The 14,412-nt window shown below is 44.9% G+C and overlaps 1 protein-coding gene across 8 annotated transcripts in view; it reads right to left on the reverse strand.

Annotated features, from left to right (window-relative positions):
* The window catches only part of RUBCN (rubicon autophagy regulator), a 62,092-nt gene extending 52,578 nt beyond the window's left edge, over nt 1-9,514 (reverse strand). For 5 of the 8 annotated variants that reach the window (XM_040349669.1, XM_040349672.1, XM_040349670.1 and 2 more), the window contains exons 1-3: nt 9,408-9,513; nt 3,869-4,022; nt 1,239-1,325 (exon numbers count right to left, since the gene is read on the reverse strand). In XM_040349669.1, coding sequence (XP_040205603.1) covers nt 1,239-1,325; nt 3,869-4,022; nt 9,408-9,445 — 279 coding nt within the window. In that variant the 5' untranslated portion in view covers nt 9,446-9,513. Of the gene's footprint in view, nt 1-1,238; nt 1,326-3,868; nt 4,023-9,407 lie in introns of all 8 variants that reach the window. The other 3 variants (XM_040349675.1, XM_040349674.1, XM_040349668.1) reach the window with 2 other exon arrangements.
* Nucleotides 9,515-14,412: the final 4,898 nt, after the last annotated feature.

The following is a 14,412-nucleotide window of genomic DNA, read 5'->3' on the forward strand; positions in this document are numbered from 1 at the left end:
ATATATACAGTGGGCGGGCGTTGGCTACTCATTTTTTATTCTAACATGAGCATTAGTGACGATTCACACGGGGCAAACTGTCAGCCTGACAAGTCGCGCTCCATTCAGTACAATGGAACTGTTCTAATTGGAGCAATCTAAGTCGCTCCGACTTAGAAAAGGGTTAATATACCACTTTGGGGCGACTTATATTGACTTCTATTAAAGAAGTAGTTTGAGAGCCACGCTGCGGTTGAACTGTGCGGGGCGGCTTCGGAGTCGGACGACTTTGAAGCCGCCCCTGTGTGAACCAACACTTAAAATGCACTGATTTACAATAGTGGGAATTATGCATGAAACACAACATAGTGCTAGTAGGCCACATTCACGCCTTTGTCATTGCCTGACCCTGTAAAGATGCAAGAAACTCAGCAGGGGGGGTTCCAGCGATTAGCTGGAGTAGGCAGCCCCACTAAAAGCAATAGGAGGCTGCCGGTGTTCTGTCAAATAGTGCCCTCTATCGAAAAATGTACGGAGCGGCACAACAGCCAATATCCCGATCAGCTGTTGTGCGTTGGAGACAGTAGCCGACGAGCGCCAAGGGACAGAATTATTCTCCAATTCTGCCTCGCACTTGTGGGGCGTGTTCAGTGTTGTGAAGGGCGTATTTTTGTGTTGATGGGTGGGTTCAGTGCTGCATAAATTGTCTACAGAACCGGAGAATAACATTATCCCTTTGGAGCAGTGAACCCGCCCATCAACACACAAAAAACACCCTTTACAACACTGAACAAGCCCCGCAAGTGCAAGGCAGAATCAGAGACTAATTCTGTCCCTCCGCGCTAGTTGGCATGCGCCGTCACAACAGCTCAACGGCAAATGAGCTGTCGTGCTGTTCCGTACTGCGCATGCGCAGCCCGGAGTGGACATTTTGTGATATAGAGCACTATTCAACAGAACACCAGCTCCCGCAGCTGCGCCCACTGGAATATAATCACTGTGCAGCGATTACCTGCAAGCCATCGACTCTGAGCATAGTCTGCATCCAGGTGCGATCACTCACAGGTAATTGCCGCATATCACTTACATGTAAATGGCTGCACTTGCCTAGCAGCTCACCGCAGATTTTCTCGCATCTGCACGCTGTCGGGGCAAAATAACAGGTGTGAACGTGGCTTTAATCCCTAAAAGGGTAGCTCCAACGTCAAACCACTTTCTGCAAAATCTGTTGTACTACCAGAGACATTGCTAAAGAGTACCTGCTCCACCTGAGGTGATGATCCAGGGTTCAACCGCTGACTGCTCTTCACAAAGTTCCAGTAGTCATGCGCCTTATTATAGACCTGCTAAGGAAAAAGAGAGACTTTCAGAAAATTAGCCAAGTTGGTTTTATGACCTTTTTATAGCGGCCCACACCTTAGAATTATTCAGCCAACAGATTTGTATGACAATCTGGCCATGCATGGGCATTGGATGACAATAACCACCATGAAAGGGTGGTTGGGGAAGTTGAAAAATTTAAAACATTTTCCTAACTACGCCGAGTACGCTGAAATCAGGCAACGTGGCCAACTTGGCAAGTTCTATGGGGTGTTTCCCTGACCAGCACCCTCAAATGAATGGGCATGCAAAGGGAAAAGAGGATTTACAGGGTCTTGTCACTTTACATTAACTAACCCCCTGGATTGGTATTGGGACAAGGCATGATTCTGGGACACAGGGATCTGCTTGCACCTCTACTTTGAGTGGCGCCAAAAGCAATAAAACAGGTCACAGAGACCAGAAGACGTTCGGTACACATTGGATTAAGCAGGTCGCCAAGATTTTTATTTTGTGCTTGCAGCAATTCTAAATGGATGAAACTTGTGGAAATGTATGTATTGACAAAAAATAAATAAAAAATGTAAGCACATGTCTCCAGTACATTTCCACAAGTTTCATCCATTTAGAATTGCTGCAAGCACAAAATAAAAATCTTGGCGACCTGCTTAATCCAATGTGTACCGAACGTCTTCTGGTCTCTGTGACCTGTTTTATTGCTTTTGGCGCCACTCAAAGTAGAGGTGCAAGCAGATCCCTGTGTCTCAGAATAATGCCTTGTCCCAATACCAATCCAGGGGGTTAGTTCATGTAAAGAGGAAAGGGATCGCAGCTACTCCCAACCTGCCCAGGTGAATCAGTGGTAGAGAAGCGGCCTCAGCTTACATGTCTCCGCCAAACCCCACACCCAAGAATTTTACATACATGTATGTATCTTTCATACAGGATATAGCAAGATCCGGTGTAAAAACAGTAGTAATTAAAAGTGGTTGTAAAGGCACAAGGTTTTTTTTTACCTTCGAGCATTCTATGCATGAAGGTAAAAAAAACTGTGTGCAGAAGCCTCCACCTAAACACTTACCCGAGCCCCCTCTCATTCCAGCGATATCCACGAGAGCCTTGCACTCCCGATTGGCCATTGGCTCCTTCTGCTGTCAATCGCAGCCAGTTAGCCAATCAGGAGATGGAGGGGGCGGGCTGAGCCACGACTCCGTGTGTGAAAGGCCACACAGAGCCACGGCTCAGGAAGCCCGTCTGCTTGTGAAAAAAAATAAAACAAAAAAATCACTACACAGAGCCACTGGCTCCCGCTGCAATGAATCATACCCAGTGAACCAATCAGGAGATGGAGGGGGCAAGTTGAGCCACGACTCCATGTGTGAATAGACACACAGAGTCATGGCTCTGGAGCCCACCTGCTTGGGTGGCCTCAGAGCAAGCCACTTGCTGTGGGAGCACCCAGGAGGAGGGAGGGGCCACGAGCACTAGCGGGAACTTGAGAAGAGGCGGATCAGAGCAGGTCTGTGCAAAATAACTGCACAGACCAGAATAACATGTTTGTTGTTTTTTTTTATTAAATTTTTTAAACAAGATTTAATATCGCTTTAAAGGGGTTGTAAAGGTTAATTTTTTTTTTTAAATAGCAAACATGTCATACTTACCTCCACTGTGCAGCTCGTTTTGCACAGAGTGGCCTTGATCCTGGTCTTCTGGGGTCCCTCGGCGGCTGTCTCAGCTCCTCCCCGGAAGAGCCAACCACCCCCTCTGGGAAGCACTCTCCCAAGGGGGTTAGCTTGCAGGCGCGCTCCCACGATACAGTTGGCGGCCGTAGCCCACCTCCTGGAGTGCCGCGTCATCAATTTGATTGACAGCAGCGGGAGCCAGTGGCTGCACTGCTATCAATCATCTAACGAAGAGCCGAGAAGCCAGCGCATTTACGACGCGGGACTTTCGAGGGCTCAGGTAAGTAAACAGGGGGCCGGGAGGGCCTGTAAGCATCGGATGTTTTTTCACCTAATGCATAGAATGCATTAAGGTGAAAAAAACGTGAAGCTTTACAACGACTTTAAGTACGCCTGTGCACAAGAGCCCTCTATTGCCTGTACTTGCAGCATGCTGAAAGTGATCATATATGGGAGAAATGTGCATGTATTACAGATACTAAATCGTATATATATATATATTTTTTTATTATTAATAATAATAATAATAATAATAATAATAATAATAATAATAATATTATTATTATTATTATGGTTTGACGTACGCGTTTAGCCCTGGTGTATATGCACCTTTATTCCGCAAAGCAGATAATGATTCTCTTGGAAGCATCAAGGAAGTGTCAGATTCTAAGGGCATATCCTGTCACTGAGGTAAGAAAAGTAAAGCCAAGATGATAACATTTCCTAGCCTTGAGTGCTATTTTAGGAGCGGTTGTTACCAATAGTGTGTAGGTAAAGGATATGGACAATCTACTGTCACCGGTGTCATAAAGATAACAGGCCCCATTTAAATGGTAACCTATAAGTTGCTTAGCAATGCTGACCGAGACACATGTGTTATACATTACCTGATCACAGAGGAGGCCGTGTTGTAGAATACTGCTCATATCTCGGCAAAGCCTCTGCAGACCTCCATACTTTGACCACACATTGCGGCTGTTTCCAGAGACCAGCCCTTCCACCGTGGTTTTCAGATTATCCAGAAGTCTCCAGTGTTCATCCCTGTTGGGTTTTTGTGAGGACAGAGGAAATGGATATAGTTAAACAGGAAGGTATGGCAGGTCTTGATCTTGCTGACTTTGCTGGTCTGTTTGACAAGTCAGCAATACAGTTCTCCGAACCACAATGAATGATATGTCATTAGACCGCAGTCTCAGAAGACAAACAGTTTTCAAAGGAGAAGTCTCTCTAAAAAAAAACATTATCTGGTGTAAAAATCTGGTATTGTACGAGAAAAATGTTTGTGTTTGTCCCTTTTCAGACGACAGCTATGTACTAACGATCAGACTAGCATACGATTGCTTCAAAAGCAGTATTTTTTATATGATGCTCTGATTGTGTGTACGAGGCTTTAGATACTCTCCATATCTAACAATAAAAACCATTTACTCACAAATCCCACCCGAGTGGATACAAAGGAACCCTGAGAACAAACTACTCTGCAAACAATACCGGAGACTCTCTCTGTTTGCGGAGTACATTACTGGTAAAGGAAACTTCCAGACTGGTGACCTGTGAAATGGTGTCACCTTCGGTTGTAGGACTTTGTACATCAACCGATTGAGACGGAGGAACCCAAACAAAATGTAAAGTGTATGTCCAGCCAAAACAGTTTACTGCCATTCTGGCTAGAGAAGGATTGTGGAATGTGCCCGTGTTCACCCTTATGCCTGGAGCAAATGCCACAGGAGAATACATAGTGAGAAGGTTTCACAAGTCTGATAGCGGTAACCTATCATATCACAGAACGCAACAAGGCCCAGGGAGATTGTGAAAACTGAAATAAAGGGCAATAAGGAAATCAAGAAACCACATAAGGCCTCCAATACAGCTGGGAGGGGGTTGTTTACATGTTTTGCATTAAATATAATGCTGCATGGTGAGTTGACCGTCGGCACCACCTATCAAACACACCCATTACGGACTAATCTGTAACCGTCCACACCAAAATGCTGCACTTATCTGGCACTGAAGGTTATCACACCACAACGCACTACACTGCAGTACAGAGACTACAAAAGAGCAGAACTTTGTACGCTCTCAATAAAGTTAAAAAAAAAAAATGAAAATGATGCGATATGCTGAAAAAGATTTCATTGCATTTATATGGTAAGTGAGCTTCCAATCAGATGACATTGCACAGAATCACTCGCAGTGCTGACATGCTCTATACTGCATCCTGGTCACCCCTGACAGGTGGATACAATATCTGTCCATGGGAAATATACATACTGATCAGTCAGAACTTTATGACAAAGTGAATAACGTTGATTATCTCATTACAACGGCATCTGAAAGTGGGTGGGATACTATAGGAAGCAGGCGAACATGTTGTCCCTGAAGTTGATGTGTTGAAAACAAAAAAAATGAGCAAGCGTAAAAATGTGAGTGCCTTTGACATGGGCCATATTATATTGGCTAGATGACTGGGTCAGAGCAACTCCATAACTGCAGCTCTTGTGGGATGTTCTGGGTTTGCAGCGTTCAGGATCTAACAAAAGTGGCCTGAAGAAGGAAAACCAGCAAACTAGTGGCATGGCCATGGGCAGCCAAAGCTCACCGAGAGTGAAGGCCGGCCCATGTAGTCTGATCCAATAGAAGAGCTGCTGTAGCTCAAATCACTACAGAAAAGCCAACGCTGGTTCCGATAGAAAGGTGTCATAACACAGAGTGCATTGCAGTTTGTTGGGTATGGGGATGCCTAGCTGCAGACCAGTGAGGGTGCCCATGATGACCCGTGTCCAAAACCAAAAGTGCCTACAATGGGCAAGTGATCACAAAACTGGATCACCGAGCAATAGAAGTCGGCACCGGGTCTGATGAACGCGAGAATGGTTTGAGGAACACAACAATGAGTTTGAGGTGTTAGCTTGGCCACCAGATCTCAGTCAAAATGAGCTTCTGTAGGATGTTCTGGAAAAAAACATAACCTACTGGGCACTTTTACCCCCTTCCTGCCCAGGCCAATTTTCAGCTTTCAGCGCTGCTGCACTTTGAATGACAATTGTGCAGTATTTTTTTCTTACAAATACAGCTTTATTTTGTTCTGTTGGTGGCATTTAATCACCATTGGGGTGTTTTTTTTTTTTTGCTAAACAAAAAAAAAAAAAAACAAAAAAAAAAAAAACACACTGATTTTTTTTTTTAGCAAACGGGTCATTTTTCTCCTTCACTGATGTGTGCCGATGAGGCAGCACTGATGGGCTGCACAGATAGGTGGCACAGATGAGACAGCACTTATGATCAGTTTAGATGTCCCTTTCACTCTAACTGGTTACCGTCTGTCCTCTCCTGTCCTCTCGCTTTGACAGCGCAAGGAAAGGAATGTGGATAACCAGCAAGTGTGTTTACATTGTGATCAGCTGTGATTGGACACAGCTGATCATGTGGTAAAGAGCTGCTGATTGTCCCTTTTCCCCCCGATCTGTGATCGGCTGTGTCCGGAGGATTATATCGATCACAAAGTGTGCAGCGGGCGTGATCATGGGAGGATGTCATATGGCGTCCTCCCAAAATTAGCCAACAGATCCATTAATCACTTGCCAACTGCGCTACAGCAAAATGATGGCTACAGCGCAGTCAGCAAGTGGTTAAAGAATCAGCTACTGACAAGCTTGGTGCCAGATACCACAGCATACCTTCAGAGGACTAGTGGAGTCCATGTCTTGCTGGGTTATGGCTGATCAGGGTGCGTGTGTCACAGCTGGTACTTAATTATTATAAAACTCATGTTGCTGTCACATATGATACTTGCATTTAACCATTGTAGGCCAAATCTACAATCATCAGATATAAAGGCACGGAAGGGTCCCGGTGACATTAGGCGATGAGTGTTATGTAATGCCGGGGATCCTATAAAGGCAGGAAGGGTCCCGGTGACATTAGGTGATGAGTGTTATGTAATGATGGGGATCCTATAAAGGCACAGAAGGGTCCCGGTGACATTAGGTGATGAGTGATATGTAATGCTGGGGATCCTATAAAGGCAGGAAGGGTCCCGGTGACATTAGGTGATGAGTGATATGTAATGCTGGGGATCCTATAAAGGCAGGAAGGGTCCCGGTGACATTAGGTGATGAGTGTTATGTAATGGCGGGGATCTTATAAAGGCACAGAAGGGTCCCGGTGACATTAGGTGATGAGTTATGTAATGCCGGGGATCTTATAAAGGCAGGAAGGGTCCCGGTGACATTAGGTGATGAGTTATGTAATGCCGGGGATCTTATAAAGGCAGGAAGGGTCCCGGTGACATTAGGTGATGAGTGTTATGTAATGATGGGGATCCTATAAAGGCAGGAAGGGTCCCGGTGACATTAGGTGATGAGTGTTATGTAATGATGGGGATCCTATAAAGGCACAGAAGGGTCCCGGTGACATTAGGTGATGAGTGATATGTAATGCTGGGGATCCTATAAAGGCAGGAAGGGTCCCGGTGACATTAGGTGATGAGTGTTATGTAATGCCGGGGATCTTATAAAGGCAGGAAGGGTCCCGGTGACATTAGGTGATGAGTGTTATGTAATGCCGGGGATCTTATAAAGGCAGGAAGGGTCCCGGTGACATTAGGTGATGAGTGTTATGTAATGATGGGGATCCTATAAAGGCAGGAAGGGTCCCGGTGACATTAGGTGATGAGTTATGTAATGCCGGGGATCCTATAAAGGCAGGAAGGGTCCCGGTGACATTAGGTGATGAGTGATATGTAATGCTGGGGATCCTATAAAGGCAGGAAGGGTCCCGGTGACATTAGGTGATGAGTGTTATGTAATGCCGGGGATCTTATAAAGGCAGGAAGGGTCCCGGTGACATTAGGTGATGAGTTATGTAATGCCGGGGATCTTATAAAGGCACAGAAGGGTCCCGGTGACATTAGGTGATGAGTGGTATGTAATGATGGGGATCCTATAAAGGCACAGAAGGGTCCCGGTGACATTAGGTGATGAGTGTTATGTAATGATGGGGATCCTATAAAGGCAGGAAGGGTCCCGGTGACATTAGGTGATGAGTGTTATGTAATGATGGGGATCCTATAAAGGCACAGAAGGGTCCCGGTGACATTAGGTGATGAGTGTTATGTAATGATGGGGATCCTATAAAGGCAGGAAGGGTCCCGGTGACATTAGGTGATGAGTGTTATGTAATGCCGGGGATCTTATAAAGGCAGGAAGGGTCCCGGTGACATTAGGTGATGAGTGATATGTAATGCCGGGGATCTTATAAAAGCACAGAAGGGTCCCGGTGACATTAGGTGATGAGTGTTATGTAATGCCGGGGATCTTATAAAGGCAGGAAGGGTCCCGGTGACATTAGGTGATGAGTGTTATGTAATGCCGGGGATCTTATAAAGGCAGGAAGGGTCCCGGTGACATTAGGTGATGAGTGTTATGTAATGCCGGGGATCTTATAAAGGCACAGAAGGGTCCCGGTGACATTAGGTGATGAGTGTTATGTAATGCCGGGGATCTTATAAAGGCAGGAAGGGTCCCGGTGACATTAGGTGATGAGTGTTATGTAATGATGGGGATCCTATAAAGGCAGGAAGGGTCCCGGTGACATTAGGTGATGAGTGTTATGTAATGATGGGGATCCTATAAAGGCAGGAAGGGTCCCGGTGACATTAGGTGATGAGTGTTATGTAATGATGGGGATCCTATAAAGGCACAGAAGGGTCCCGGTGACATTAGGTGATGAGTGTTATGTAATGATGGGGATCCTATAAAGGCACAGAAGGGTCCCGGTGACATTAGGTGATGAGTTATGTAATGATGGGGATCCTATAAAGGCACAGAAGGGTCCCGGTGACATTAGGTGATGAGTGTTATGTAATGCCGGGGATCTTATAAAGGCACATAAGGGTCCCGGTGACATTAGGTGATGAGTGTTATGTAATGCCGGGGATCTTATAAAGGCACATAAGGGTCCCGGTGACATTAGGTGATGAGTTATGTAATGCCGGGGATCTTATACTGTACAGGGCCTAGATCTTTGCATTTTGGTGTCACAGCTGGAGAGCGCCAACCCCCTGTACAGAGGTGTACCATCACACTCCTATTACTTACTAAGATGGGACCTCACTAAATCAATGTTTACCTTTTCCATGCTTTGAAATGACTTGGTGAGGAATTGCAGTGACAGGAATGTCCTGTGTCCTCTGACCTGGTGATGAGGAGAGGGAGGACATGTGCTGCACAGGAAACCAGCATGCACCCAATTGGTTGCTATGTCTGCACTGGCTCATTATAGAAGGGGCCCATGGGGCAGGGTCACCACACTCGGCTAAATACCCTGAAGGGCAAATTGCAGGCAGGCCGCCCTCCCCCATGTATCCATCCCTCCTCAGTGTACAATCACCCCAGCTCTCAGCCATTCCCCGGACCTGTCACTCACCCCTCAGATCGCTCCCGGTGCAGGCCGCCGATCTCCATGTCTCCACCCGGCGCCGACACTTTCCATCTCACGTCAAAACACAGCGAAGCCTAACTAGGCCCCGCCCAAAGCATCACACGTTAACCCGACCCGGGCCCCGCCCACAGTATCACACGCTAACCCGTCCGGGCCCCGCCCACAGTATCACACGCTAACCCGACCCGGGCCACGCCTACACTGTCACAAACTGCCAGCCTGTGCCCCGCCCATAACATCACACGGCGCTCCTTCCGTACAAGCTGCGACCCCATAGGCAACACTTCTGCGATGTGCACGAGTGCCGCTAGGGGCGCTGTACCTATGCAACCCTATGGAACCTTTGGATTTCTCTGACTAATGAAGAAGGAATGCAGAGCCACCCTTTCCTAACAAGAATATGACATGATGAGACTGATTTACTAAAATAGTTACTAGATACATTCATGTACAGGTCATACACATAGCTTCCAACTGTCCCTGATTTCGAGGCACTGTCCCTGTCCCTCTGTCCCTCATTCTCCTCATTTGTCCCTCATGTTGGTCTGATCTATATAGTTGTAAATAAAATACACTACTTATCTATCAAAAAATGTTTTCCAGCGCAAAACCTTTCATCTGATTTCTAAATTGCTGCATTTGTAAATTCCAAAAGCCAATATAAAGGAATAGTAGTGGTAAAAAAAAAAAACACTTGTGTGTTTAACCAATCTTGTTTTTTGTACAATTCTCCTTTAAGAGGGCGTGGCAAGAGGTGTGTCTTATACCTGCATACTTTTGCTGATAGGTGTCCCTCATTCCCATCTCAAAAAGTTGGGGGGTATGCATTCACATAGGAAGGAGTTGGGCAGGGTAAGAGAGGTGAGGGGTTAATTGACATGGTACTAGGGACAGTATTAAAGATAGCATGTGAGGGAGAGGAGAGTATAGGAGAGGGTTAAAGGGGTTGTAATGGTTCGTTTTTTATTTTCTAAAAGGGTTCCTTTAAGCTAGTGTAGTGTTGGTTCACTTACCTTTTCCTTCCATTTCCCTTCTAATTTTTTTTTTTCTTTGTCTGAATTTCTCACTTCCTGTTCCTCCTCAGTAATCTTGCCCCCATCATCCGAGCCGCTCTGGCTGGGGGTTAGTCAGCGTACTCACTCCCTCCCTTGGGACTACATCCCTGCGGGGAGATGCTGTGAGTGCTACTAAACCCAGGACCCTGCATTCACTACATCTGGTCTCCCACAGTACACAGAACATTGGAATGCAATCATTTCAGTAAATATACTGTAATCGGCTAAATACCCTTTCTCGTCAGTATATGGCTACACCGACGAAGCTTACAGGAGCAAGTGCAGTATTCACAAAGCACTTGCTCCGTAAGTTGCGGCGGCGTAGCGTAAATGGGGCGGGCGTAAGCCCGCGTAATTCAAATGTGGAAGGGGGGGCGTGTTTTATGAAAATGTGTTATGACCTGACGTGATTGACGTTTTTTACGAACGGCGCATGCGCTGTCCGTGTACATATCCCAGTATACATTGCTCTCAAGTACGCCGCAACGACGTATTGGTTTTGACGTGAACGTAAATTACGTCCAGCCCTATTCACGAACGACTTACGCAAACAACGTAAAAAATTCAAATTTCGAAGCGAGAACGACGTCCATACTTAACATTGGCTGCGCCTCCTAATAGCAGGAGCAACGTTACGCCAAAAACGACTTACGCAAACGACGTAAAAAACTACCGCCGGGCGCACGTGCGTTTGTGAATCGGCGTAACTAGGTAATTTGCATAATCTACGGGAGCGCCACCTAGCGGCCAGCGTGGGAATGCACCCTAAGATACGACGGCGTAAGAGACTTTTGCCAGTCATATCTTAGGCTAATGTTAGCGTATCTTGCTTTCTGAATACAGAAAGAAGATACGCCGGCGCAGATTTGAATTTACGCGGCATATCTATAGATACGCCGGTGTAAATTCTCTCTGAATCTACCCCTCTAGTAATACACATCAAGCTGAGCATGTGCAGAGTGTCCTCAAGGCTCTGTTCTATCAGTAGATGGATTGGGGACTGTGAAAGGAGGGTCAGATCAAAGAACACAGGATGAAACAGCCTTTTTACACAATGCGCATGATTAACCCCTTAGGTTCTACAGTGAGTATAACAAGCATGCTTTACTGCATATACAGACTGGTATTACTGTTGTGGGTTTAGTAACACTTTAATAAAAATGACTAATTTGTCACTGCAACAGAATAAATTAATTGGCAGCTGCTGATCCATTCATTCTGTCCCCATGCACAATTACTATCAACACTGTAAACAGTACCATGTGATCGCTGTGATGACCAATCACAGCGATCACATGGTACCCAGTCCCTCGGATTGGCTAGTTACACTGTCTCTGTGTTCCCAGCCAGGGAACTGGTCTGTAAAGCTCTAAGCGGTATGAAGTAACTACAAAGGGTTAACTCAGCAAGCTTAGAAGAGGAATGTAGTTGCTATGAAAAGTAATGTGAAGGAACAAGCTTCGTATGGCGTGGTACCTGGTAAAGTGACAGGTCCTCCGGTAACAAGGAGGTCGTTGTCTGGCTCTCCCCCTAGTGGTCAGTATCCAATAGCAACCGGATCCCAACCCTCATTACTGAAATCTATGGCCTGGTCACGAGGTACGTGAAGCATAGGTGTGCGCAGCCTATTGCATTAGGGTGTGCACCCTTAAAGCCGTTGTATACCCGCTGAACTTTTTTTAACCCTATAACGCAAAATGCACTGCCTACTAGCTCATTATGAAATACTTACCTTAGAAGGTTTAGGAGATATTTTTTTTACCTACAAGTAAGCCTTATTATAGGTAAAAGTTCCAAAAATGACTATACAACCGCTTTAATTAATCAAAAGCAAGGGTTACCTGAGACCAGAAAGTTATTTCTCTATGGTAAAAAGACTGAGAAAGACTAAATGAGATTACACTGATAAGTGTAATGCTGATGTAAAGTGACCTGCACTTAGAACATTGCGGTAAATATTGTCCATAATTAGAAATGACTGTACAGCTATAATAAAATGGAGAAACAGTGATTTATACAGGTACAGAGGAGTGGGGTGACAGTGCCACCACATGGCGATACTTAGGAAAAGCAGTAGTATGTATTACCATTCGTAAGAGACACCAACCGAGCATGTCATAAAAATGCAGCTATACAGGTTTCTCTAAAATAAAAGAGAGATACAACACAAAGAAAATTGTAAAAACAATGGGGCAGATCCACAAAGGTATTACGCTGGCGTATCTCTTGATACGCCGCGTAATTTAAAATTATGCGTGTCGTATCTTTGTTTTGTATCTTCAAAACAAGATACGACGGCATCTCGGCTAGATCCGACAGGCGTACGTCTAAGTACGCCGTCGGATCTAAGCTGCAATTTTTCGGCGGCAGCTAGGTGGCGTTTCAGTCGAATTCCGCGTTGAGTATGCAAATTAGCTAGTTACGGCGATCCACGAACGTACGTCCGGCCGGCGCATTGTTTTTAAGTCGTTTGCGTTCGCCTTTTTCCGGCGTATAGTTAAAGCTACTGTTATGAGGCGTACTCAATGTTAAGTATGGCCGTCGTTCCCGCCTCGCATTTTGAATTTTTTACGTTGTTTGCGTAAGTCGTTTGCGAATAGGAATTTGCGTAGAATGACGTCACCGTCGTAAGCATTGGCTTGTTCCGGTTAAATTTCGAGCATGCGCACTGGGATCCCCCCAGGGACGGCGCATGCGCAGTTAAAAAAAAACGTTGTTTACGTCGGGTCACGACGTATTTACATAAAACACGCCCCCATTACATCCATTTGAATCCCACGCCCTTACGCCGCCAAAGATACACTATGCCGCCATAACTTACGGCGTGAATTCTTTGAGGATTCGAAATAAAAAAAATAAGTTACGGCGGCGTAGTGTATCTTAGATACGCTGTGCCCGGCGTACAGATGCGCCGCTGTACGTGGATCTGCCCCAATATCTATTGGCAATGAAGCATGATCTTCATTAAAGCACACCTGTTTCACAATTTGCTAATGTCAGGGTTCCCCACTGCTGCACAGCCAGTCACTTAGCATTTTCAACTTGCATCCAGACACAGAAGAACAGCCCATGAGCTTTCTTTTTTGTTTTATTGAGGGGATAACTTGGATGGAGTTAGAGACAGCTTCCCCCCTATTTACAGTTTCCACTTTTTCCTCCTGCGCAAATCTTGCATCTTTGCACAGCTCTATGGAGTTCACCCCCTTGGGAACTAACAGTCTTATCAATAGCTCAGCAACAACCAATTGCATGCTAGGAACTCCCAGTCCTTGTGGAAAATAGCACATGTGGAGTGAACTGCATCCTGCATCGCCTAATGCTTGCTTGTAGACACTGGTCCCAGCTCTATTCCCTGCAGAAATGCTAGCCCACTTGGCTGCCACTTCACCAGCCCACCTGGCTGCTTCTTCTTCCCAGTAGACATGTGCAGAATGAAAAAATTCCTTTTGTTTCACTTCTTATTTACAAAAATTTGTTTAGTTAGATTTGTTTCATTCGTTTTTGGAATTTGTTTTGATTATTTGAACTCAAATCAATAAAAAAAAATTGAATTTCATTCGAATTCGACTCAATTTCCCTTTGAATTGCATTTGAATCAAATTCCATTTGAAATCGAAGATTATAGAATAGAATAGTTTATTCTGTTCTTTTCTATTATTTATTCTATTATTTTCTATTTTTTTATTTTCTATTATATCCTTTTCTATTCTATTCTATTCTATTCTAATTCAAGTTTATTCTATTCGAAATTCGAATTTCGGAAAATGGTTATATTCTTTCTATTCTATACTTTTTTTTACCTATTTTAATCTATTCTTTTCTATTCTAGTCAATTGTATTCTTTTATTTTCTATTCTATTTTAATCTATTCTTTTCTATTAGAATTCAAATTAATTTTATTTGAATTTTGGGAAATGGTTATATCCTTACTATTC

The sequence above is a fragment of the Rana temporaria genome, chromosome 4, assembly GCF_905171775.1.
Source record: "Rana temporaria chromosome 4, aRanTem1.1, whole genome shotgun sequence".
Classification (NCBI taxonomy): Eukaryota; Metazoa; Chordata; class Amphibia; order Anura; family Ranidae; genus Rana; species Rana temporaria.